This window comes from Rhyacophila brunnea, unplaced genomic scaffold (assembly GCF_057557595.1).
Source record: "Rhyacophila brunnea isolate RB1 unplaced genomic scaffold, BYU_Rbru_1.0 scaffold_5, whole genome shotgun sequence".
NCBI lineage: Eukaryota > Metazoa > Arthropoda > Insecta > Trichoptera > Rhyacophilidae > Rhyacophila > Rhyacophila brunnea.
The window spans coordinates 9,512,942-9,540,879 of record NW_028233170.1 but is presented as its reverse complement, the minus strand read 5'-3'; the positions used below and the strand labels follow the sequence as shown (position 1 = coordinate 9,540,879).

The following is a 27,938-nucleotide window of genomic DNA, read 5'->3' as shown; positions in this document are numbered from 1 at the left end:
GCGTAACCCTCACAGAAGAAATTTTACAGGAGGGGTAAAAAATGTTTTTTGAATGATTTTAGTTCAAATTTTTTTTAAATAGGCTCATACATTGGGTGCATGATGATTGATGATTTCGTGTAATATCTTTTCGATCTAACAATAATTAAAGAAGTTATTACAGAAAAAATATTAAAATTGAGTGTAAATGCTTTTTTTCCTTAAACGAAAACTTAATTAAAGCTCAATTAAAACCTGAATTTAGATAATATTTTGGCATTTGCTGCTTACTTCCTTTTTACAGAACGTGTATTTAGTTGTATACATTGTTAATGTCTAATAAAAGCACTTTTCGAAAAATCGAGAGTTACGCTCTTTTTCTTAAACACGGTCGATATTACAAAAAACATGTTTAGTAGGTACACAATAAAAAAGATTGATTGAGTGTCATAAAATAACTTTTCAAAAGTGAATGAATCCTTGATATGAAGAGAGAAATTGGCTTTAAACAAATCAACGTGAAAACGATCATAACTTATTGTCTGTCGGATGAGGATACGAAACTGGATCATACGCCATGTTGGGACTGTCAAAGATTAAATTTATAGTTTTAAACATAACCAAAAAGGTCAGCCGTTTGTCGCCTTTATTTTATGTCAATTAATTATTAATTATCTCTAATAAATATTTGTAGACAATAAGCTGGAATCCGAAGATAATATAACGTAGAAATTTACGTTGACAAATTTAAATAGTTTGAACTTTATAATAGGAGAACCACAATGAGAGGTAGAGTATCGGTCTATAATTTCATGGGTCCCGGGATCGATTCTCCGGTTCTGCAGTGTATTTAGATACAGAGTATATTTGAAATAGGATAAGCAAGTGGCTAATCTATTTCTCGTTAAAAAAAACCCAAAAATCTGTTCCACTTAACTCTGTGGAACCACATATTATGATCTTATTCAGATCAAAAAATAATTGTGGGCGTTTATTCACGATGTGGGCGTACAAGAGAAGTACCTATAATATATGAACCTTATTTAAAAAAAGAGAGATATAATTGTTAATTAGTTATTGCAAAGTTAAATTCACTAGATCACCGCATGATAAAACAATATTTTTTATTAACTTTGTAAAAAGTAAGATTATTCTTTTCCTTTGACCATGTTCGACGTTTGAGATTTTTATTAACAGATTTTTAAAAGGATGTTAGCCACTTACTTGGTCAACCAATTAAGTCAATACTCTGACTCAACACACAAATAAAAATACGATAATTATGTGTATTTAACAGACACAGGATTCAAACCTGCGACCCACATGCCGCGTGGCCATCGTGACTGTTTTAGAACTATTTCTTTGTTTAGTTTAGTCTAAGCATTTATTGATCAATCATATTATGGCAAATTTGATTTATCTTTACGTCTTTTTCGACCATGTCTGATCCTAATAAGAGCATATTATGGGCCTTTACAGAGAGAAGAATATTTGTATAAATATATTTTTTTTGTTTTTATGCGAAATGGATGTCTCCTATGACTCCAAACACAAATTGAAAAACAATATGTATATTTGCCAGATCCAGGATTCGAACCGGGGACCCATGATATTATAAGCCGACATGAAAGTCGCTCGGCTATGGTGGGCGTCAAGTAAGATAATTGTGTCGCTACATTTCAAAATCAGCCAAGTCCATATTTAGGTATGTTTGACTTTTTTGTGAATTGCTGAAGAACCACTGCTTTCTAACATTTCTGCATTATCAAAGTGTGGAATTTATTCATTTTAAATATTCTATACTCGAAATAATATAAACTTTCACCATTGTGACTGTGTATTTGAGAAAAAAAAAGCTGTTTTTCTCCTATTCATCTAATATGGACTTGGCTGATTTTGAAATCTAGCGACACAATTATAAATAATCTAAAAATCTAGTGTCACTCTAACATATTTAGTATAATTACATAATTTACGAGTAACCCTGTTTTATCACAAAGTAAATTAAGTAATGAACCTCAGTTGAACGTAATTTCTACGATTACATAGGAGGTATATTATATTATTACAATGGAAATCACAATACGAATAGTACAACATAAACTAATAATATAACTATTTTATGAAAGTAGGTTTACTTTGAATTCGTTTAGGTACGCCCCAATATCTTTAAGTGCTCCTAAATGAGATGGAAAACCTTTTCAAGAGTAAGTAAGTTTTAGTAAACAAACTGGAAGCTTGATCCGCTAGGAAAAATATTTACTGAATGTGTACTTCATGACTATGTCAATATAATTTGATTCAATTAATATGTTTGAATGATTCTGTTGATTTTTATGTCTGAGATTGGAGTTTTGCTGAGATTTTTATTTATTATTTTGGAATATATTGCTCGCTGATTTTTATGTCTTATTATTATTAAGTGTATACTATATTACATACTTTAGTAGTGAAGGATGTATATGACATATAGAGATACGACAAAATGGTGAACTCTAAACTTTGTCAGTCATACTTATTTTTTTAATTGAACTAAGAACAAGAATTTTAAATGGTGATAGTTAGTTTATTTTTTTAATTTAATTAAACCATCTAAAGGAATATCGAGGAATAATACATCCAAGAAACATTGTTATGTGTAATTCGATATTTGAAATCACCGCTATTTTAAGTACTTAAGAACCAACATATTATAAAAGAATTAGATGAACCTAGATCTTTCCAGTAGACTGAAGAGTGAAAATGCAGCGTTATTAGTACTTAAAAGTCTATTTAGCTCCAAGTCATCGTCCAAAAAGACAAAATTCCGGGTATAAGGTTGGTGACCGTGCGAAAACAAAATTGAAGAATGATAAGGGTCGATTAGAGAAAACCAAAGATGGCGAGTCCACATGAATGCTGAGTTCAGAAAAAAAATTAAGCCCAATATAGTCAATGTCTTGAGAGTATGAAGATGCCGGTCACGTGGTTTAACCATAAAAAAATATGAAGAAACCCTTGTAGATACACTGCCCCTGGCTGCCACCGGAAATGTGCAGATAGCATCAATAGTGATGTAGATAGGCTGAGTGTGACCGACTTGCTAGAGAAATTGTGAGAGAGAGGGATAGATATTCTTGGATTATTGTTGTGCAATTGGCCGTGGACCTGAATTCTATGTAACACCAGATTTTATAAGTTATGCACGGTTTAATTTAACACTATCCAACGCCATCAGCTGCAATAATTTGTATTCTTATGCGTCGATAACATTGAACTACTTTACAAGCTACAAGCCAGCTAATTTATAATCTGCTTGTAAACTCGCCCAGAGTCATCATCGAATTAGCTAACAAGCAGATTGTAAACAATCTACCGAGAAAAGTTGAAAGCTGGGCTACTTAACACGCTACACGCTAGCTATGCGTCTGCGCAGTAAAGTGATAGTGGCGATGCACCGAACTGCGTCTGCGCACTAGAGCGATAAATTTCCGATAAAAAACGAATTACTCAATACGTTCTGTCAAAATAGTACCAAAAATGACGGTTTCAACTCGCTAGCTTGTTGGCTTCTGAACGAGTGGAAATGTTTGTGTGTCATCATCACAATCGCACTTGCTGACTCACCCGCTTTTAAACTCGCCAAAAATCAGCTTGTAAAGTAGCTGAATGTCATCGACGTATTAGTTCAATGAAAAGAATGAGTATGACTGAAAAAGTTTAGTGTGCACTATTTATGTCTGATCTCCACAGTCTACCTCCACTCCTAGTCACGTACCATCGTATTACCAGATTTTTACGATGATATATTATAATATAGCAAAGATCATCCTTATACCTTTGATAGGAAGGTGGTACTGAAATAAGTAGACAAGTGAATGTGTCATAGTAATGAATACCAAAACACTTAATTATCACGGTAGCCTAATTAAGATGAGTTAAATAATTATTGGTTTATATTTAAACGGTATTAATAAGTCAAAACTTTTGAGTGGTTTTAAAAAATATTTTTCTAAAAACACGACTCGACGAGTATTTCCATATTTTAAATAGTTTTGGAATTTACGATATAGGTTTTTCATTGAGAGACTTTTCCAATTAAAATTAATTGGGATGGGGAAAGTTAAATCAGTGTAATATATTTTAAATTTAATCTGATAGCGGCACCGGTCATTATTTATACGAGCTAGATACTCGGCTATCTGTAGAAGTATCTTTAACTTTCATTTACGTTGTTGAGGAAAACTTTACCTAACTGAAAATTGTGAACAGCAATAAATAAATCCAATTACCGAAACTATAATTAAAACATTGACACCGGAGCCGTGAATAAATTACAAATACTTCTTAAATGTTTTCCGATAAAGTTAGTTTGAAGCAAAATATTCCGAGGCCATCTCTCCCGCTCCGAAAATTGCTTGTCAGGACTTTAAAGAAACACGCGCCCTACTTACTTACTATTCTTTCAACTGACTTTATTTTCCAATAATAAATGCGCCCACGATGAACAAGACGTGGTAACGCGTTCGCTTACAAAGTCGTTGTGGATCTTGGGTTCAAATCTCAATAATATAATATATTAATGACTGGTAATATCTCAGGTGAAGGTATCGAAGACTGAAGTCACCGCACACTCGAGTGTGCTGTGACTGAGTTTACATAACTTTAAGTTAAATAATTACAAGATAAAAAGAACTTTGTATATGCCATGTTTTTAAATTTTCTGTTGAATCATATAAACTTGACAATTCTATGTATTAATAAAAACTTTTTATTGTACTTGATAGAAATACTGAATAAATATTATAGAATACTGAAATGTCATTTTGACATTTCATATTGATTTCAATAGTAACGCACGTATATGCTAATAATTTAGTTGCTAGGACCCCTTAGCAACCAACAATAATAACTTTACATACAAAACAGAATTAACTAAAAATTAATTCAATTCTGCTTAAAATGGCTAAAAGTATTAAAAGAATGCATTTTCATTGTGTTCTGATATATTCTAAAAGTTTCAAATGTCTAGTTAATCGGGAAGTTAGTTAAAAATCTTCAATCACCCAATAAAAATCTTGGAAAAACAAGAAAAAAAATGTACTTGATACACAAGAAAAAATCTGTACCGGACAAACAAGAATACGAGCTAATAAAAACGTGGTAAAATGCTCACAGTCAAAGTTAAAAATAAAAAAGGTAGACAGAACATGGGTCTAATAAGTAAAACAAATAATTAACGTTAATTTACGGTAAAAAAAACTATTAATAAACATCTTACTGAAACGACTAATATCTAAATTGGGTTGTAGAGTCATTTTAAAATTATGAAACTTTTATGAAGCATCATTACATTCGTAAATCATAATAATATAGGCTTATGGCATACGATGCACACAAAATTCTCAATGCGGGAATTAATACTGGGAACTACATCTGTCTACAAAATGTCGGAAGCGGCAATGGGCTAAAACTTATTTTCCCTCCATTAAATCCAATTAAGGGGGAGAGGTACGCCAGCAGAGAACATAGCGGAAAAATATGCAGCTTGCAATTTGAGATTTTTTTTTTGATAATTTACAATTTCAACTGTATTAATTAATAAATATGTATCTGAAAACATTATAATAAATAATAAGATAATAAATAGATAAAAACAATATTTTTAGAATATATTGCATCATTTTCTTCCTAGAGCCGGAGTGCAAAGTTACGAAGAAGCAACTATAATAGAGGTAATTGCTACTTTGATTAAGACAATTAATTGCCAAAATTAACGCAATTCGTGAAGCGCTTCAGAAATGTAACTAACAACTACTAGTTATTTTCATCGTAAATAGATTAGATGCAAATGACTCAACTGGTAAAGCACATTGGCGCGAATTCAGTCGATGTAGGTTCAAATCCCGCTGGACGTCATATTTTTACAAAATATTTTAGTTGTATATATTTGAGATGTTTTCAAATTATGTATATATTATTTGATTCGCCTGCAAATTGTATGTGTTTCAAAGTGTGATTACGGAGTATATTAAAAGCTTTCTTTCAACTCACTTTTTGGGTTTCATTGCCCTTATAAATTTGCAAGCTCTAAACTATAGCCCCTTTAACTTTTTGGTGAATCCTGTCATTATGTAAATTTAAATAAATAAAAATTACTGAGAATATTGCTGCGTCTTGTATGAATTTCTTTGAGATTTTATGTGTTCCAGCAAGCATATTTCAATTTCAATTTATTTATTTATTTTACATATTGTGGACATTACAAATTATAAGTTTAAGACGTTCACAACATGACATTTAGAAACAAAGAAATATTATTAAAACAGTTTTATGTACCTACAGTATAAACGTGTAAATACAAAAAATATTAAGTATATAGGTACAAGGAAGTACACCGGATGAGTTAAGCAGACCCTATTTTATGAAAATGGGCTGCCATAAATTGTATTATAACGATGCCTGATAACAGCTACGGTCTCTGCAATACGTTCACAAATAATTGCGACGATTCGGAGAACTACACTCACATGACGATACTAGTGCCACAACTACAATTCTTCCAAAACGTATCGCAGTCTAATAGATCTCATAACGGCTCAGTAACTTCGATAGCGTCTTTCTATTGGACATCTGAAAGCTAATAGAAAAGCTTTTCGGTGTTTCTTAGATACTTAGCTGCCTCAGCTACAGTATGAAAACCATTGATTTACCATATAGGATAAGCTTTTAGCTAAATTCGCGTAATTTTTAAGCGTACACCATTTCTGACAATTCGTAAACCAATCGGAGCCATTCATTAGCTGAAGTGTGTAACCAATGAGGTGTCGGTTGATTAGTATGGAACGGTTTTTAGATAATGAAATTTTACATTGCTATGATGGAGGGGAGATCAAACTTACGTTTGTAAATGCACCTTTATGAGTGAAGCAAAAAAAATAAGGCCTCATTGATGAAAGCAATCAAAATTAATTTTACCCTTTACTGCATAGTGTCGCAAATTTGCGACATTTCAAACTATTTAGATATAGCCAATGCCATCTGTGTAAATTATCAAATAATATCTTTTTTCGATGCCTAGAAAACTATTTTGTTTGGACAGTTCAAGAAATAAAGCATTTCTGCATTATAGTCTTTGCATTTCTGCTTTGACAGTTGACGAATTCGTATGTACGCGAAAATCCGTATTTGTAAATAAATAAAAATAAATGTACAGAAGATTGAAATTGGTTGAATAAAAATATCTACACATCAAATAAGGTTTTAAATTAGTTTTTTTATAATTGTTGTCATTTGGTTTTGCATTTTGTCATACTGAAATGTATGATTTCAAAATGTCGTAAAGCTGCGACACCACGCAGTAATATGCAAAATTTAATGGAATTTTCGAAAAAAAAAATTATTTTTCCTTCATTCACAAGGCATTTTGACACAAAGAAAAAATAAAAAATTTCAAAAAAAAAATCATGCAGTGAAGGCTTAACATTTTGATAAATTCATTGTATTTTGATCCACGTTGAATATAAATCAAGCCTCGTTTATATAATTTAATTTTGACTAGATGCTTTAATTTTGTGTTAGTGACTGTGGCTTTGTTTTAGTGGTTATTTTTATATTTTCGTATATACATACCTTTCCGCTATAGAAATGAGTGAATGAATCGTTAATTACTTAAAATCAGCAAAAATCTGATCATATCGGTTTATTTCATATATATATTACATATCTGTAGATGCTGACTAAAATAAATGAATTACTATTTATTTCGCAAGTTCTTTTTTCGTTCAAGCGCAAAAAATACTTTTTTTTCTTCCATGTAAGTGATTTGAAGGGCTAACATATTGGATGTACGATTAATTAACAATATAATATACTATAATATAGTATACTTACAGCGCTAATATGTATTTCAGTTTTTATATAATATTAATAAAACTGTTATAATAATCGACTGGGCATTACTTCGATGTCTATAATAAATATGAAAATAAATAATCATCATTTTTAGCTAAGTAATTTAATTACTTAAGACGATACTTCAGTGAAACGGCAAATAATTTTCAACTATAGGCTCGACGAAATTTTGGACCCGCTGGCAATCGCAGAGCGAACGTCGAGGTTTGAATACGTAAATTTGTTTCGTGATGGCGACGGGGGTATTAATTCTTAAATCGTGTAAAGATGACTAGAAACGTTACCCATTTACTTGAAAAAGAAAACATGTCAATGAATATATTATTATTGTTACTAATATAACAATAAACAAAACATTAAATGGACGCATTGTGGATTTATATGACAAATTATATTTCGTTCGGCATGCGTCATTTGTAGCCGCGACCCGAAATCCGCGCATCGCCTAGCCACGATATTTTTAGACCATGCCTCAACTGAGGTCTAGCCTTAAAAATGATATGCTGAAAGCATTTCCTAGTCAAAAGTCACAAATAACAATCTATCGAATTAAGAATTTTGATACTTGATGTATCTTGAATTTAAATTCTAATTGATAAAAGCTCTATCCATGTTTCAGACTGTCAGTATATGTACCATAATATAGATTACATATTATAATCTAATGTATTATACTTTCACGGTTGTTTATAGATTAGAATAATAGATTTTAGGGTTTTTTAAGAAGGATCTTTCCTCGGCGTTTTGGGCTCATTGATCTCTGGTCGTCACAACTGACACACTATTACACTATTTTACTCTGAGCAAAGTTTGATTTCAGAAAATCGTTTTTCTTTTGACATACTTAGATGGACGTTCGCTTTCATACACCTGAGTCGAAAGGTCTTGGCATAATTTTTGACTCTTCATTATATTTTCAATCGCAGATGACTTCTACAGCTCTACGTACAAGTAAGCTTCTAGGATTAGGATTTAGGATGTTGTGAACGTCCTGAATTGTCATTATTATGTCCACAATGTTTTCTTTTCTTAAATAAATAAATTAAATAAATCTACAGTACACTTCATCAACGCATTATCTTATTAGAATCACTTGTGAAACGTTGAGGAAAGAAGAAGAAAGAACACTCGATGAAAACTCAAAATTATATTACGATACGTCATCCATCTAAAAATGCACACAGGCAAAATCTGGGTTAATCACACTGAGTAAAGGTTTCATATGTTTTCTTTACGATAATTAGCTGATAGCCATTCGCTTAGCTCATTTTTGATTGCACTAGATCAAGTACATTTGTGCGGAATTTGCACCGTCACCGACAATTTGAAAGCGGGCTTCCTATTACTACTCCACTGTGAACTATGGAAGTGTACATATTTTAAATGATTGTAATTTAAAATCGCAAGATATAAAAGCCGTTTTCTTGATAAGTATCTTTTATTACCGTGCCATTTTTTCTCTCTCGAGCCCCACAAACGGCTCGACATAACAATTTTGTAAAGTGAGCGCATTTGAAACGTAGCGGGTATAACACCGTAGAAGCGTAGAGCCCTGCCATTACCAGCGTAGCAGCGTAGAGTAGCTTAGCCCTTCCCAATTTTATTATGTTACGGTGGGTCCGTAGCTTCGCCAGCCATCTGGTGTCGATTATTAGAAGTTCTCTATACACCATTTGCAAGGGCAAGCTCGCCGTTTTTCATATATGAAAGAAACTAGTAACTGTCGAATTAACTTTCATATATTACAATATATGGTAATCCCGCTATTTAATGTGTTCTTTTTAACGATAAGTATAATAGTAAATATAAATTTCGTCTCAAATAAATAAATTATCTGTATTTTAATAATAATTATTTATTATTCACTTCATCAAAAACGCTATAGCCCTAAAAGCTTACTTATTCCATTGCTACTCTTTTCCAGATACCATCCAGTCATCCTAAACTGTATCGTCACTAACGTCTCAGTTTTTTCATGAGACTTTTCATGTTTGGAATGCCTATATTGATAATGCGAATGTTTCATTTGTTTAAATTTTCATTTAAATACGACAAATGTTACATTCTCAAATCTTGTGAATTATTAATTAAATAAAATAAATATTTTTTTAAGTTATTAGCAAATACCATAATAGTAAGTTATAAAAAACTAAATATTTGTAGTGTTACGTGACTTTGGTTAATTTATATCAACTTTGATTTAATATACAAAAACCGATAGCCAACATTATCAACGCAATTTGATATCTAAGCTTTACATGTAAAATTTACTAGTTATTATTTTTTTAAACTACGTAGAATGCCGAACAGCCGAAAAGACTGATGCGAATCTAACGGTTACAAGTTCAAATAACGTCGGGTGTCGAATTTTTTTTAAAGGATTTTTTTCTAGCGGGTATGCTTTCAAATTATTTGTGTTTATGGGGGACGTTAAAAAAATCAGTTACGTACATGTTCAAACACGCGCGTTAACATCATTTTACTCCCTACTTCAATTATAGTTTGTCAATTTATGGCTACGGCCGTATGTTGTAACTTAACCACTGTGGAACGCCAAAAAAAATAGCGCATTTAGAAAAAAACACTACCTTATTCTTAGGTCAATAATTATTATAAAGCAATCATTATTCATAAGATGTTTATCACACTTGAATGGTCAAAGACATAGCTTATTATCAGTATCTTTAGAATTATCTTCAAATGTGTTAATCTTGCCCATTTTTTGAATAATAAAATGCCTAATTCTTGTCAAATTTGGGATCACAGAGATTATCAATATAATTTTTTATCGTGAATATTTCACTGTAATAATGTCAACGTAAATTATTATAATGTTTTTATAAATGCGTTTAAAAATTAATAAATGTAAAAAATCTTAACACCACTGCACATGCATGTACTGAAATATGACTATATTCTTAAACATTAAAGCGAGAGGCTTAAAATAATACTATTTTATGTAATAAAAATACTTTATGCAGTCATCAAATGTTTAAAATAAATATAAAGGATAATAAGGCTTCAAAATTATATAAATAGATTATCTACAACGTTTAAGGAATGTCCAGAATCATGCTTTGAAAATGGAATAAAAGCTCCATTTTGACCCACGCTGAGCACGTCCGCCCTTAATATTTTTTTTATTCAACGAATAATTAACAAGATATGAGAATGTAACATTCTTTATAGAAACGTAATTTGAAAATACGACATAATATTCACGACACAAAAAATTCTTACCTACGTAATTTTTAAATTAATTTATTTTTTGCTTTACACTTTTATGTGAAATAATAATCATATATTTTTGTTAGTGAACATAAATCACTGCACCACAATCACAAGGAAGCTCATAGAAAATAAAAACAAAGAACAACAATAAAAGTCTCCGAATTATTCTTATAAAATTTGAGTTGTATAAAATATTATTATCTCTTTTTTTATTTTCCGTTGCAGAGATCCGCGCAGCCCACGCGGCAGGACGGATGTGCTCCCTGGTGGGCGTGGAAGGCGGCCACGCGTTGGGCGGCTCCCTGGGCGTGCTGAGGATCCTCCACGCAGTTGGCGTCCGGTATCTGACGCTGACTTCCACCTGCGATACGCCCTGGGCGCAGTGTGCCCTCGCCGATGCCATGGGCGCCAGCGAACCGGATCATGAAGGACTTGCTCCTTTTGGAAAGGTAACCTAATCAAATTCAAGTGATCTCTAGGCGACTCATTATTCCATCATATTTCCATTCACGTACTTAAACATAATTGTAATTAGTGTATTTACTCACCGAGACTTATGTAGGTCTATTACATCTATCCACAAGTCAATTATATAATTCGACTTAATTGAGTCGCTTAGAATCATAACTCACATATTGCAATTTTGTCGTTTTTTAGTTAAATATGCCAAGTGATTCTAAATGAATTAATCTATATACCGAAAAATAGTTGAGTATTAAAAGTCAATTTAAACCATGTGAAAATCGTTGACAAAGTTCATTGTTGGTGTAATATGTCGTATATTTCAAAGAATAGAGTTTTGTCACCAACGCCTTCCTAACCAATCGGGGAGCTCTATTTCTCATAGTATGCTGTATGTCTGCAACGTTAGGAGTATTAGATATATATATTTTTTTTAAAAAAAGTTATTCGACTATCTCACTCATTATTATTCTAGGGAGTTCAATACTGTTCTTCTAATTACAAAAAATAGTGCTCTGTTGGTTTTTAGCGATTATCTCAAAACTTGATTTTTGGAATATGTGAGTTATGATTCTAAGCGACTCTTATATACAATTTAACACTAGGTACACAAATTGACGTGTACTCATGCTTGTTCAAAACTTAACGAATTTCCTCACCCGCCAAAATTCCTATCAAATTAAATCTATTTATAAAGTCAAAATCCTACAAATTTGCTTGATTTTATCAAAATAATACTTTGCGAGACTACGCATTGCTACTTTCGATGTCAGAGTGAAAAAATCTGCAAATGCGTCTATTCTAATTGCTTGTTTGACCATTTATTTTTTAAACAACCGATATTTTCTTTTTTATAACTTTTACACTCAAAATAATTCCATATTTTAAGTCAAAACTGTGTCATGCATTAATAGGACGATATAATTATGACAATTTGAAGACTGATGCTAAATTCACTTTTGAATTATAATATGTCACTTGCAATGTTGGCAAATATCATTCACAAAAAAAAAAAAAATAGATGGTAGAAAAAATGCTATAATTTTTCTAAATAATATATATTATAAATATAAACATGCATTAAAAACAACTGAGCCATCATTTTAATATTATTAACGTTGTTTTACTAGTAGAATTTCATATTTATTAATAAATATATTAAATACAAACTACTAAAAATTAGTATTTACGAAAATATGGATATTAGATAAATATTACAAACAACATTTATTTTATTGATCAGATATACTGTGCAAAAGGGCATGTTGATTTGAAGGCAAATTTTGTGTAAAATGAGAATATTATGAGAAGTTTTAAACTGTGTGGAGTATCAAACAACTCTAGATTTAAAATCTTATACCAGATGATAATTTTGCAAGCTACCCTTAATCGCTGAGTTAATAACGCTGGTTTCTACTAGTTTAATCCTCGGTCACTCAATTAATTATATTTTCATATCAGTTTACGTAGATATATAAGTTTATACATTTTGTTTCTATTTACTCCTTTTATGGTGGGAAAAGAGTTCTAAATATATATTTTTTTAAAAATAGCCATTTTGGTGAGTACGTCACAAAGAAAAAACTTGAGAGTTTTTCAAAGGCTTGCACTCGTTTTCATAAATGTGAAATATTTAATATAATTCATAAGCTTGCAAATCGAAATATCAAAGCCCCTTATTAAAATTCAAGCCAGCGAAAGAAATAACAACTAAGTACCTACCAGTTTCAGAAAAGGAGAAAAAAAATAACAGAGATTTGAAAGAAATTTATTCGATATCAGAAGAGTAAGAAACGCGAAGGGGCCAATCACGTTTCTCCCCGTTTCTTTTTAACTATGTATTTCCTTTTTGCAATGGTCCTATAACTAATTCATTATATCTGGGTGGGGGTTAAATTGGTTTCCGGGGGATATTACATACCCCTCCTCTGCTGGAGGGTACGCACTCAGCGCGAGTTATGTGCCATTTTTTTCTTGTTTCGCGCGTTTTTTGCGATAAAAACTGGAAAGGACTATGTATTAGGTAAGTAGCTACTTACACGAGCTCTAAAAACTGACTCACTTGTTGGGAAAAATAATGACTACGGTTTCTAGACCTTGCATTTATTTTATTCTAACATTAACGTAAACATATTCAACACACATAATTTAAAAACACCTCGGATAATATACCCACTAGGAAAAATCTTTGATAAAAAACAACACAGGATATAAGCGTTTCCACTGGATTCGCTTGTGGAAGTGATTTTTCAATTAAGAGCATACATAAGTGAAACGGCAAATAATAGCAATTCATATCACAAATATGCATGCACCAAACGAAGACAATACTCTAATGAATGCAATAAACTATGATAATTTGGAAAGATTGAACTATGTCCTTATAATAACTAAGCATATTTTTTTTTAGAATTTTAATTTAAGGCGAAGCTTTTACTGAGCCATTTTTAAAGAGGCACCTAGCGGAAAAATACGAAACTTGCAATTTGAGATTTTTTTTTGATAATTTACAATTTCAACTGTATTAATTAATAAATATGTATATGAAAACATTACAAAGAAAAATATTTTTTATTTTAAGTCAAAGATAAACTTACAATAAATTGTAAAAAATGTAATAAAATGTGAATTTGTTGAATCGGACCACACCCTATTATTACATATATTTTATGGTCATATTTATTATTAAAATTTTATTTATTAAGTTTTCTAAGTATCACCTAAGAGATTTTTAACTAATTCATAGTTTATATATTTTTTATATCTATTAAAAAACATCGATTTTTTAAAAAATATATATATAAATGTGTATAACTTGAAATGCTTTTTATTTATATCTTTGCTTGTTGTTGTTGTTGGATTCACTTAATATATTTGCATTTTAGCAGCACATAAACTTATAATTCATTTTCAAAAACGTAAACGCGTGTGCTTTCTTAATACAAAAATTCCGGTGTTTTGGATTTTTAAAACCGGTATCTCGGTATTGATAAATAATGGAATACCGGTTTTGAATTACCGGTATTGCAATCCCTACTACATACATGGCTTTATAAACGTTGACACCTACAAGCACAGTGCTATATATTTAAAAATAAAAAGTGATTAAACGAGATCGGCGACATAAAAACATCGCTTACGTTTAATCTACCTTTTAGAGCCCTCATTAAATTACGCCAGACGGACGAAATAATTTCACAGCCGAACAACAATTAATTATTATTGCGTAATGGATTCCGCGAATGTTTATTAATTATTTGACTCGGTTAATCGCCGGCTCTCAGGACACAGAATCATTAGCAAAATGCGGCGATTTCAGCCTGAACAATTAAAATATGAGATGGCTGTACGGGACACTGTGTTGTATTTTGTCGAGAGCTATTTATCGCTCTGAATTAGCGGATTACATAAAGTAAATTTGTCAAACTTAATTGGCAGTGCTCTAAAAGATTAAATCGGTATACCTACTTTTGAACTGGTAAATATTTTGTTCATAGCTTATACTGTAAACGTTGTAGTCTTACTGCAAAAATATGCAAATATATGCAGATATTTAACACAATATGGCTCAATTTAACATCACATACTCATATGGTTTGTTTTGCATAATGCAGCGGTGGCAAATCTTTTTTTTTTTTAATAAATGGCTCAATAGCTAATATTAGTGGAAAATATAAATTAGAAACACAAACATAGACCCCTCCAAACCAATACGCCCCGCAGCAGGGAATGGGACAACTGGCCTCCGGACAATTGGACGCCGCACTGTCGTAGACACGTGTAGACGAGGTATTTTAATCATTTTCTATCTACTACCTAGTAGTTTGAATCCATTTTACTCTTAACATAATGTATTTTTAATCGCGTATTGAGAATTACCATGCCTAAAGCTTTATATAAAATAAAAAACTCTTTTTCGTTGAAACTTTAACATATGCACGATTAAATCATTGTTTACGTCTGCATATTTACATTCTCACCAACTATTAAATCATAATATAATCATTGAAATATAAATAATTATACTGAATATTTTTTTTTAAGTACCTATAAGTACCTAACGTCTATTTATTTTCAAATTCCGTGGCGTCCAGTTGTCCGGTGACAAATCGTCCTAGACCCCCGCAGCACACTTTCTTAATCAAGCGTATCATGAGGTCCTGCGTTTAGATGTGAAGTATCAGCACTTTTTTACGCCTGGAAATGTCTCAGGAGCAGATGTCCAAGACCGAGATCGCCACGCGATATAATATAATATATTGTTGAGACCCGTTCACTTATCTGTAGTTTCAGTAGGCATCAATTGCCTTTCACTGCCTTGCCCTCAAGGTCCATGACTTGACACCTCACAAATACTTATATGGAGAACACTAATCATATTATTTGCAATTAAAATACGTCAATCTTTTAATATTGTGGTAAGACGTATGATCGTATTTTTTTTACTATCTATGTGCATCTCATTCTTATATTTTCTGCTTATTTTCGCTTTTTCCACTAATGGTCGATCCCGTAAATACAAACTCGTCTACTATTTCTGGATATGGGAGTATATCCGAATATTAATGTATTAATATTTATTACAATTATGAAAACGCATTTTTCACCAATTTCATACTGTGACTCATTGAAAAGCAATAAGTGTACTTGCCAGAGCCAGGATTCGAACATGGAACCCATGACGGTATAGGCCGACGCTTAAGCAGCATACATTTATGAAAACGCATATTTCATTTACGCTATCCCTTCTCTATAAAAAAAATAAATAAAAAAAATCCAAATACTATTCAATTTTTCAATTTATTTTTTTAACATATTGTGGACATTACAAATTATAAGTTTAAGACGTTCACAACATGACATTTAGAAACAAAGATATATAAATATAACAGTGTTACATAAAAAAAGAGATATATCAGTAGATAAATTAGATAGGTACAAGGAAGTACACCGGATAAGTTAAGCAGACCCTATTTTAAGAATTTATAAAACAACATCCACCTAAACTCATTCTCACGTAGGTGGAATATATCAATACCCGAAGCAATTTCGTTGAACATAGTTATCGCTCTCCCAATTGGCATTACCATCTGCTGCTTTACATTAAAAGGTTATTAAGCGGCTCAATACTGAAATTTGGAAATACAAGCAGCTAGAAACATTGGAAGAGTGGTGAATCAAATAATAGTTTTAAAATACCCAAACTGGAACGATCAGAGGCTATAGACACGGCGGCTGCATCATGCTCCGTTAAGTGACGTCCATGATTAATGTTGGGTAAATCCAAACGGAGCCCGACTGAACTAGACGGCAGGCTGGTAATGCGGATTGTTCTTATGCAAAATGACATTACACAACATATATTATTTGTGCAAACCTAATTATTAAATACGATGTTTATTCATTTAGAGGCGGAAGGACTAAAAAAAACTAATGCAATGCTTGTGCATTTACGAGTAGACGTTCGAATTCTTTCCTCGTGGAAATTACTTACAATCCCACGTGTTTTTTTTATAGATATCGACACGGTTTTTACAGATATGACGTTTTTCACTTTTTTTCATTTTTCGTATCCACTCGTATTACATATGATGCAATTTACAGAATTTCAAAATTCGTATTATAAGTGCGATTTTCAAGCATTGCATATTATTGTATCTCAAATTTCTTGAAATTTTTCCGACGTGAAGTATGGTAACGTATTTAGCAATACTATACGCGGGAAACGCGCGGAGATCTTGCCGCGCGGGTGTATTGTTACTGCTAATTACGATACTTCACTTCGGACGGGAGGTGACAAACCGCTACCACTGTGAAATTTCAATTATATTGTATTTTTGTGTGGTTTGGTAAATATTAAATACCATAATGAAGAGATCTAGACAATGTCAATAAATATTGCGCAATATATCCGCCCCTACAGGACTTTAGTGTCAAGAATACAAAAATTGATAGAAAATCTATGCGTGCACAAAAATGTGTGATTAGGCCAGATGGGACAATTAATAGTACAGCGTATAATATTATAGAAACGGATAATAATAGTAAAACAACAATGGACGAAATAAATTCTACCCAGGGAAACTGTGACTTTATGATTCAAGGTAAGATTAAAGGTCGTATGACAACAAAAAGTATCGTAAGTTATACTTACCATTGTCTACGTCGTTTCTTTACTTGTAACTATTATTGTATGTAATATTTACCATATATTACGTCGGAAAAAACTGAAAAAAAATATTGTATCTATCACTTATAATAATAATTTACGTCGTGCTTATTTTAGTAAAATAAATTGTATGTAGTACTTATCATATTATACGGCGACATACAATTTTAGTTGCAACATTATACGCGTGATAACTTTTATAAATTCATGTTTATTTAGTTGTTTTGCTTTTTACAGAGTCATCACTGCCTTCAGATGCTGATTAAAATATGATAATGGAACTTTTAGACATTATTTGTGACGATGATGAGACTAGTGCCAGCGTTGCTGATACAAACAGACTACATTCTCTCGAAAAGATTAACAGTAAAAGTAATTGGATATATTATAAAATATAGAGCTATTTTTGTGAAAAATCACCTCAAGAGGTACTGTTATCATAAATTATGAGATTTATAATGCTTTATAATCATTTTTTTTAAAACCTCAATTATAATGGTTAAGGTTTTGGGTGATCGAAATAAAAGTGGTAATATGTTGCTAAATTAGCGATAAATGAAAAGCAACGCAGAATTTTTACTGAAACTCAGTTGCGGTGAAGTTTTACCATTAAATATCATCTGACGAAATCTCAAAATGAAAATAACATGGAGCTGGTTAAGGTCCGCAAAAAAAGTTTCTAGCTACATTCTCTATTTGTGACCAATTCGTATTCACAGCTTTGGACAAGGTGGATAATGAAACCGCCGTTTTAACACCTGATCAACGAAGTCGACACAAAAATTGCAATGTTGTATTAACTGAAGATATGAATACCAGTGTTTCCGACCATGTTAAGTCCATCCAACCGGTCGAATCAGATTATGTTCGACAGCGATCAAGCAAACTTTACTTAGATGGCGACCTGGATTTTACCCATTTATTTAAACTATATAATGAATGGTATGAGCCCATAATATACACACATAAAGCTCAACAGAAAGGCAGTATCAATTATTATTTATAATCAATGAAAATTTTAAATTGTGTTGTGTCACTATGTCCCTAAAAAGGACCAGTGTGACCAATGTCACATTTTAAAAAACTTACAAGTCTGAGTAGCATCCACGGAGCAACTCCCAGTTTATGGCAAGAACCTTGCTCGTCAGTTAAGATTATTTGATAAAAATGATGTTCAATCATTACACGGCAAAATTGTATCTGCGAATTTTGAATGCCCTTCACGAAAATTTGAGTAAGTACATTTTATTATAAACGTAAAATATCAGTTTGAAATTTCACAGTTTTTCAATTTACACAAAAGGTAGCTACATGATACATATAGCAGGAAGCTGAAGGCAAACGAGGTGCAAATGAGGACTCAAGTTGCTTACTTATTGTGGTCAATAAGCAAAAGAATTCAAATTTTGCTCTAACAATATAGGCCAGAACAGAAATCGCATTGTTTATGACTTTAACATGACTGTATTTGGTCCATAAATACAATGTTAATGTAAAGCACACATTTTTGGAAAGGGGACGTACGCAAAATGAAGAGGACTGCGTTCAAGCCCTGATTGAAATATGTTCGACAAACAAACAAATTTTTGCACCTCCAGAATGGTACTGTTTAGTTGGATGGACAAAACAAGAAGGAAAACCTGATGATGTGGTAGAGATCAATCACGTAGTATGTTTGATTTCAGAGCTCTATTAAATTATCATATATGGACTTATACAAATTAATGTAAATCACAATGATCCGTTTAAGATTAATTACAAGTGCGACTTGTCCAGCACTGTCTACTCGACCATGGTCGTGAAAAGTAACACATAGCACACGCAACGAGAAACTTCATTTTCGGTAAAGGTTCTTTATTCACAAATATTGCCAATTCCAAAAGCTAAGACAGATGATTTACTGCATATGTGCAGCAATGGAATCATTCCTGAGCGTTATATTGAGTTTTTCAGTAATTTTATACCTGTTAATACCTACCACTGAAATTCCACCAGCAGTTTCTGAGGAAGATTGATTTTATTATTTGTAAATACGAACACCTATAGCAAATTGTGTTTTTGTAGGATGAAAATAAAATCAGCTTAATAATTAATAGGTATGTCAGTGTAAAAAATCTCTTTTCGGTTTAAATTGTGCATGCTTCTTTTTTCGCATCATATAATTGAAAATTAATTCCAAACTAAAAATATAGTTGCAGAATGATTTCTTTTTCAGTTTCACTTATATTTTAACCTGAAGTGCACCCTTCCACTTAATCACCCATTGTAATTCTCTTGTCTGATTTTCCTTTGATATTTGATATATTATTTAACCAAAAACGTCGGTTTTAAGTGATTTTAATTTTTTTTTTTTGCTTTTAATTTTATTTCAATATTTACATACTTCCTTGAATTGGATTTTTGATTGAAATTATTTCTTCTCTGTTTTTTTCTGTATGTTTAATTTTTATCATGTCTTGAAAGTCTTAAATTTATTTAATGTTTTATTAAATGACAATAAAAGTAATTTTATATAGAGTATTTTTTCCAACCTACCTATCTGACGACCCATACCATAAATTTTAATTATTATTATTACCGAATTATGATTTTAAATATGCAAAAAATCCTAGGTGAAGGATTGTATCTAACATATACAATATATTTCACCAAAACCATGACGACGTAAATTATGATAAGTATCAAATACAACTAAATGCATGTAAGAGGTTCCGCCGTAAACTATTGTATGTGGTTTATACAATATTTGGATCAAATTCTTTTCCGCACTATAATATTAAAACTGCATTTTATGATTAACCACAGAAAATATTAGATATCCTTTAATGCAAAACAAATCTATTTATAATTTACAATTGACATCCCAAATTTGGTGCAAAACATTCAAAAGGTCGACTTACACCAAGCTTTTGTATCTTTAAACCGCTCTCCTGTAAAGTTGCGATTTTGAAGTTACAATACTCTACGTAGGAGGTGTCGATATGTTACTAATACAATCCCTATTTAATATAAGAGGATTTCTTTTAAACATTTATATCTGCTTCCTCTTGAGTTAATTTAAATATCATGTTCCCACCAGTTTCACCAACAAATTAGCGATCTTCAATATACCCCATCGCATAACGGATAAAGTGTAACATGTTTTTGCCTATCATGCGAGTGATCCATATGAAATAATTATTATTCATCAACCATGCACGTTTTCACAAATAGCTTCGAATAATATTGTTTTACAGTTTATCTTATACCGGGAACATATCGATTATTATGTTTTCTATTTTTTATTACCTTTATATAGGTACATATTTTTGGATTTATTAAACTGTGTAATATATAGCAATTTGTCCAAAGTGGTGTTACTGTATAAAAAGAATATCTTGGTTATATTAAATTTGATTAAGTATACTGATAAATGTTAACTTAACACCTAAGTGTAATATTTTCGTATGGCTTATACCTACCTATAGTTGGCAATATTATTAAAAAATACATAATAATAAATACGATACCGCAAAAGGCGTATCCCAACATTTCTCTTTCTTATTACATATGTTAGATACGGCCTGGTGAATTTTTCACATAAGAGTTATACAGAAAAGGGCACTCTACTATACCAGACTTTAACCAGAGCCGAACTATATTGAACTGTGATTTTAATGTCAATTAAACTATTAGTTGAATTATGGATGGCCCTCAAAATCCAATCCGTAATGCACTGGTTTTTCATGTTGGGGCTCCGGGTTCGTTCCCGGTGACCTCACAATATATTGACTATAATGATATTCTTAAGCCTAAGTATTTCTGTGATTCTTTTGTTGCCAAAATTGCACTACTCTTTTACCACTATTATACTACTGTCATAAGACTACATTGGCTGACTATAGAATTAAATAGTAACAATACCTACTATACATTTTGCAATTATTTTACCTATGCAAATTGATAAGCATTTCATGTATGGCCTACTAGCTTAAATTGTCGTAATTATATAGGAGGCTCGTAGCATAATTGGTTAATGCACAGATTGGCGCGAAACCAATGGTTATACGGGTTCAAAACCCGTCGAGTTTCGTATTTTTTTTCAAATATGATCTAGTGGGTATACACCTGAGGTGTTTTCAAGTTATGTATGTTCAAAGAATTTTACATTTGTAATTCGTGTGTTGGTATAATAATTCATTAAAGACTTGTGTAATTGGTACGTTTCTAAGGTGGTTTAAAATTATTTATTATTTTCAAAATACCTTTATTCGTTATTCTGCTTAAAGGAAAATATAATTCCCACCGCCTACCCTGTCAAAGACAAAAGTTCAACCTTCTTTTTATGACGGTAATTTCTTCAAACGATTATTTCGTTGCGGCGAGCAGAGGATTGAATGTATGTAGAGGTGCAGCGCCAATGTTAGTGCACTTCGAGAAGCCTGAATAACGAATGCTGCACCCTGAGTAATTCGTTTTATATTTCAAACGAACGATTTTCCGCCTTCCACCACTCTTTCAAAGTAAATTTTTCAAATAGTAAATTATTCAATACCTATTATGTCATGAGTTTCGTGGTTTTTTGGATGCACACAGAATTTTTCTCCATTACGGACGATTCATTGCTGCCGCTTTCAACTTTCAAATGTCTTACGTCTTTCCAGTAGGTAGGTACACCCTGCATTTATTTTCAGAATCCGCATAGTTATTAAGAAAACAGTAACCTCCATTTTTTTTTGTAAATTAGAAAGTTACTTTTATTTGTATTTAATTTATTTGTATAAACTACGCACGGATTTATGTGTTTCCTGTCATATTTGTCCAATTTTTAACTTGTTTGGAAGCCTCCCTGATTTTTTTTCTGCGTGATAAGTCTACTGAATAAATTAACAGTGCAATAAGTAATTGGTTTTTGTTGCATATGCGCCTGTTTAAGCTTTTTAAACTTTATGACAGAGATAACACCTCTTGCACAATGCATAGGCTATTGGTTTCTCATACCGGCAGTTCCATGTTCGATTCTCCGTGAGATGACAACATATATATGATTTTTTTTATTACCACACTACTGTTTCACTATTTCTATACTAATGTAATTGAGCCTCATTGTTCCCACATTCTGAAGTGGGCTCCAAGGCTATGATCTTTTTCGCCCCCCACCCCCCTACCTATTGCCAAGGTTAACGGCAGTCTGACGCTCAACACTGACGTTTTCCAAATGGCGTTACAATAAAATTGGAAAAAGGGATTTAGTGTATTTTTAATACTTACATCAACTTGAATTATGGAGTTATAAAGTAATGACACAATTAAAATTTACAGCGCACAATCATATATTTTAAAATATAACCCTTATTAAAAGAAAATAGGGCCTCAGACGACTTTTTTATTGTTAGAGAAAATTTGTGACGTACGTTTATCTCACTTATTTAGACGACTCGCAACGCCAGGGCTCTTGGACTTAGAGCCCTGTCAGCCCTCTCCCCTTGTGGTGGTCATGCTAAGCCTGTTCTAGTGATAAAATTTAAAAAAAACTAAACGAAAAATAAAACCTACACTGGGATAAGTAGGGTACAAAATCTTATGGAGGAATGCATCAGGCCGCTGGCGATGTCGTCAGATTTATCAAAATCCAACGGCTTGCAATTGATCAGTCACCTGGCACGTATGGATGACTGTGCACTAACGTTTAGCAATCCCTACGGAAGACAGAGTGCCATAAAGTAAGAAAAAAACATGACCATAAATATTATATATTATACTATCCCAACGATTGTTTTTTTACCTTATCTATTTCACGATAATTTTATTGAGTGTTATAAAAAAGTCGTACGTCTTCGTTCTGTCGGAAATACCGATAGGGCGAACTAACAAACGTCTCCATACATTCTTGCGCGGCTTTAAAAGGGACGAATATAAAATGTATGAACACATTTTTTTATTCCCAATTTACGCCTTTATTATGTCTTGAGTAAGCCCTGGCTCATGTGAGGCTATATCGTCAAAGGTCTTTTTTATAAGATATTAAAAATCCGTACAAAGAGATAGGGAAGAGATCCTTTTAAAAATACTAGTTTTTATGGTAAACAAGTATGCCGGGTAAATGTCATAAAATTGCGACACATTTTTTGTTATATGGCAATAGATTTGAACGGCTATTTTGACGGTGCAGTGGAATTTTATCGCTACGAGAAAAATATTATGATATTGCATACTTACCAGGAGAGAAAACTGCAAAAATCGGGAAATGTCGGTTGTTCCGAGATATTTGCAACATTCTTGCAACTTGCCGGGTATTTTGTTGCAATTTATTCGCAAACATTGCTAGGGTGTTTCTTTTTCCTTTTAGCTATTTGTAATCATTTTCTCGGCTTTCCATGTAAATTGCGGAACTTTGAAAATCGGAAAAACACTTAAGTAATATTTGTATTTTCCAGCTATTTATTATATGCGGCCAATTATTTATATACTTTGTTATATGATTTAACGTTGTCTGAGAAGAAGTAAACAAATGAATATAAGTCAGTACAAAAGTGAAACAGACACAAAATATATAAAATAAACCTCCCTAGAGTGACATCTTATTGATTTTTTAAATCTTTTACTTATACGTATTTTCTTTCACATTTCTGTTTTAAGCAATTCTGCTTGCTTCTTATTAACAATTAAAAAACAACGTTTGCTAGATTAAAAATTATTCGTATGGTTATAGGTAGTCTCATTACTGGTGATGAAAAAATCCAATAAGTAATTAACGAAAAAATATGGCAGAGAGGTATTTATTTATTCGGGAATTACAATTACAGCGCATACAATAAGTAATACTAATGTAAATTTATAAATACGGCCGGCATGGGTGCAACCGATCGACTTCTTACCTGCGTGACATCAGGTGAGCGTAAAGTGACGATAATCTCTAATCATCACCCCTTCCCGCTTCTACCGTCTGGGTCGACTTTTTCCCTTCTTAGAATTTTGGGTAAGCTAACATTCGATTGAGCAGGCAATTTATAATAATTTGCAATTCTGAAACTAGTTTTATTACAAGAATTAATAAAATTCAACTGAATAATATTAATCTTAGATAAATTTGCAGTAATCTCCTGTCTTTCAGACAGAATCTAGTCCCAAGCTTATACCCGAAGGAGGATCAATTTAGTGAATGTCAGTTGATATTATATTGTTTCCACTCTCTAAAATTATGATTTTTTTTTGCAAAAAAAATTCCGCCATTCCATTATTTATCATATACGTGCTCTTAGTGACAGAGATGGGATTACCTGCTTTATTACTCTACGAAAAAATATTATTGTATAGAACAAGTGTTTCACTATTAGTATGTTGGTATACTCAGAATGAAGATATTTATCCTACGGCCTACGTAGCCCAGTGCGTAAGACTCTGACCTTTCATCCTGGACTCTTGGTTTGATTCCTGGTGAGGTCACAATATATTCAAAACCTGGATGTTTGCGATTATATGATCTATTACCTTCTAAATACAATACTGTTTCACTATATTATTGTCATTGGGCCATATGGAATATTATATTGTTAAAAATAATATAAAAGAATCTCCACTTAACCATCAGTGGAATTTATAATAATGCATAATATGTATATATAATTTTAAAAAAAATACTTATGTCTAATCATGTACTTCGTAGGTACGTGTTTTATTTAAATATTGTAATTACAAAATTACTATAACACTCCACAAAGAGTTAACAGGAACCGGAATTAGTTAAGTACATAAATTTATGTATGCAAAACTTGGATGACGTTTCCCCTTGTTTATCTTCCTGACATCCCCAGCATCTTGAATGGCAATTAGGCCTCCTAAACAAACATACGACCATCTAAGGATCGCGCCTCCAATTGCAAATTCTTACACACGAGTGACATGAAAAGACAGAAAAAATATGGCCACACATCGTACGGGATTTCGCATTCTCATTAACATTGTCATTTTAGATAGTTTTCACACAAATAAGAGTAATCAGTATTTCATCACTTGGTAGGTATTCACCACATATAAAATTATTTTAATTTTACTATACGTGGTTCACGTGTCCGCACAGTAAACTTTGTCAAGTTTAGTAATAAAGTAAATTACTATGTTTGATCCTTATCGAGGCATATTAAGCGCCTCCACAGATGGATGCTGTAATAACCGAGTTTGTTTTTTTTTTTACGAGAAACGGATGTTATAGCTAAACATCTTAAGCATAGACCTGCGCAGAAGTACACTTATATTTTCATGCGCATAGAGTAGGTATGTGTAACACTGCATTTCTGTGTGATAAGTCTGTTTTACACGATCCAATAGTATATTCACAGGGTATTGCAAAAAACCTTTACAAAGACAAGCACGAGACATAATAGTTTTTAATGTGACCAAATATTTAAAAGTTACGAAAAACAGTACAATTTGAAATATATTATTGTTAAATCGGCAAACGAAGCAACTGGCGTACCTATTAGCACCGTTTAGAAAAAGGCGGGAAGGCAAAAAATCGATAAATATGAAGTAACATAACATTTTTGATTGGTTATTTATTACTTAATTTTATACTGAAATACTGGATTTAAAAATTAAAAAAAACACCGGTATTATCGGTATTAAAAAATGCAGAAGCTGAATGTATTTATATTAACATATTAAAAAATTTTACAATGACTGTAAAAATATTGACGAACAACTAGATTAATTATGGTTCGATTATGTTGTCTTTACTGACTAAGAAGTAGTTCAATTTTTGGAAGACAATAATTATTACATTTTACACGAATGCTTTTCACCAATCAGTCGTGGATTTTATAAGCAGTTGAGCGCATTGTTTGACTTATCTGAAATCGTGGTTGAATACCTAATTGATGTTTTTATTATTATTAGTGACCCTCCGTCCTAGTGGCGAATATTTAATGGTAAATAAAATTTATAATATCTAAATATTATAAAAAAATATATAATAAATATTATATATCTAATAATATATAAACTGTTCTGCAAACCAGCTAACTCCATTTAGGTAAATTGTTCAGAGAGAAGAAAAAACTTAATAAATTAACTATCGAGCAGAATTTAACAATACCAAAAATACTGTTGGAAATATTTTATTTTACAAATAAGCTGCACTATGAATTTATTAATACACTATTTTAGCTTCCCTTTTATATATAAAGAAAAAAATATATAAAAAGCGGAGTGTTGTTCCATTTGCGATATTGGAAATTTGGTACCTGCAGTTGGTTTTTTTTGTGTGAATAACGATAACGCATTTATTTATAGGATTAAGAATTTGAAATTTCGTGTGAGCATAGAAAACATGCTTTCTAACAAAATGTCATCAATTTTTGGTAAAATGTGCAGTTAGCTGGTTTGCAGATTAAGCTGTCGATATCCTTATATATCTTCTTCTTATTGTGCCATCCCCTAGCGGAGGTTGGCCACCATCAAGGCGATCTTATCTTTGTTGTCTGCTACCCGGAACAGTTCGATGGAGCTGCACTCGTACCAATCACGGAGGTTCTTAAGCCACGAAATGCGGCGCCGTCCTCTGCTACGCTTCCCATTGATCTTTCCTTGAATGACAAGTTGAGGAATGCTGTATTTTTGTCCTCTCATAATGTGGCCGAGGTATTGTAGTTTCCTGGTTTCGATACTACGTAGAACTTCTCGGTCCTTACCCATTCGATTGAGAACTTCAACATTTGTCACCCGGTCAGTCCAAGGAATTTTGAGGATGCGTCTATACAGCCACATCTCGAATGCTTCAAGTCTCCGTGACATCTCTTGGTTTTAGCATCCATACTTCCATACCATAGAAAAGAATTGAGAGCACATAACAACGTACCATACGCAGTCTCAGACCTAGGTTAAGATCTCGATTGCTAAGGAGGCGTCTCACTTTGAGAAAGGCGCTCCTTGCGATCTCAATTCTAGTTTTTATTTCCTGAGACCAAGACTGAGGTCCCATTTCTCATTGACCCATGTACCTAATTATTTATAATGGGTCACACGTTCGATTGGTTCGCTGTTAATGACAAAATTTGTGTTGGTGTCTGGTGTCGCTGTTTTTGATACTAGTAATAGTTTTGTCTTCTTGTGGCTCATTTTTAAACCATAAGAATTACTGACCTCATTAACCTTTTCTACCAGTTGATGTTATATTATATTTTTATTATAATAACATAAAGATACACTCGCAAAACAACTAAACTTG

General features: G+C 32.1%; 1 protein-coding gene across 1 annotated transcript in view; it reads left to right on the top strand.

Moving 5' to 3' along the window:
• Positions 1-27,938, top strand: part of LOC147066011 (dipeptidase 1-like) — a 255,481-nt gene that overhangs the window by 187,881 nt on the left and 39,662 nt on the right. Inside the window, exon 4 of the mRNA XM_085955713.1 lies at positions 11,329-11,552. Coding sequence (XP_085811839.1) covers positions 11,329-11,552 — 224 coding nt within the window. The remainder of the gene's footprint in view (positions 1-11,328; positions 11,553-27,938) is intronic.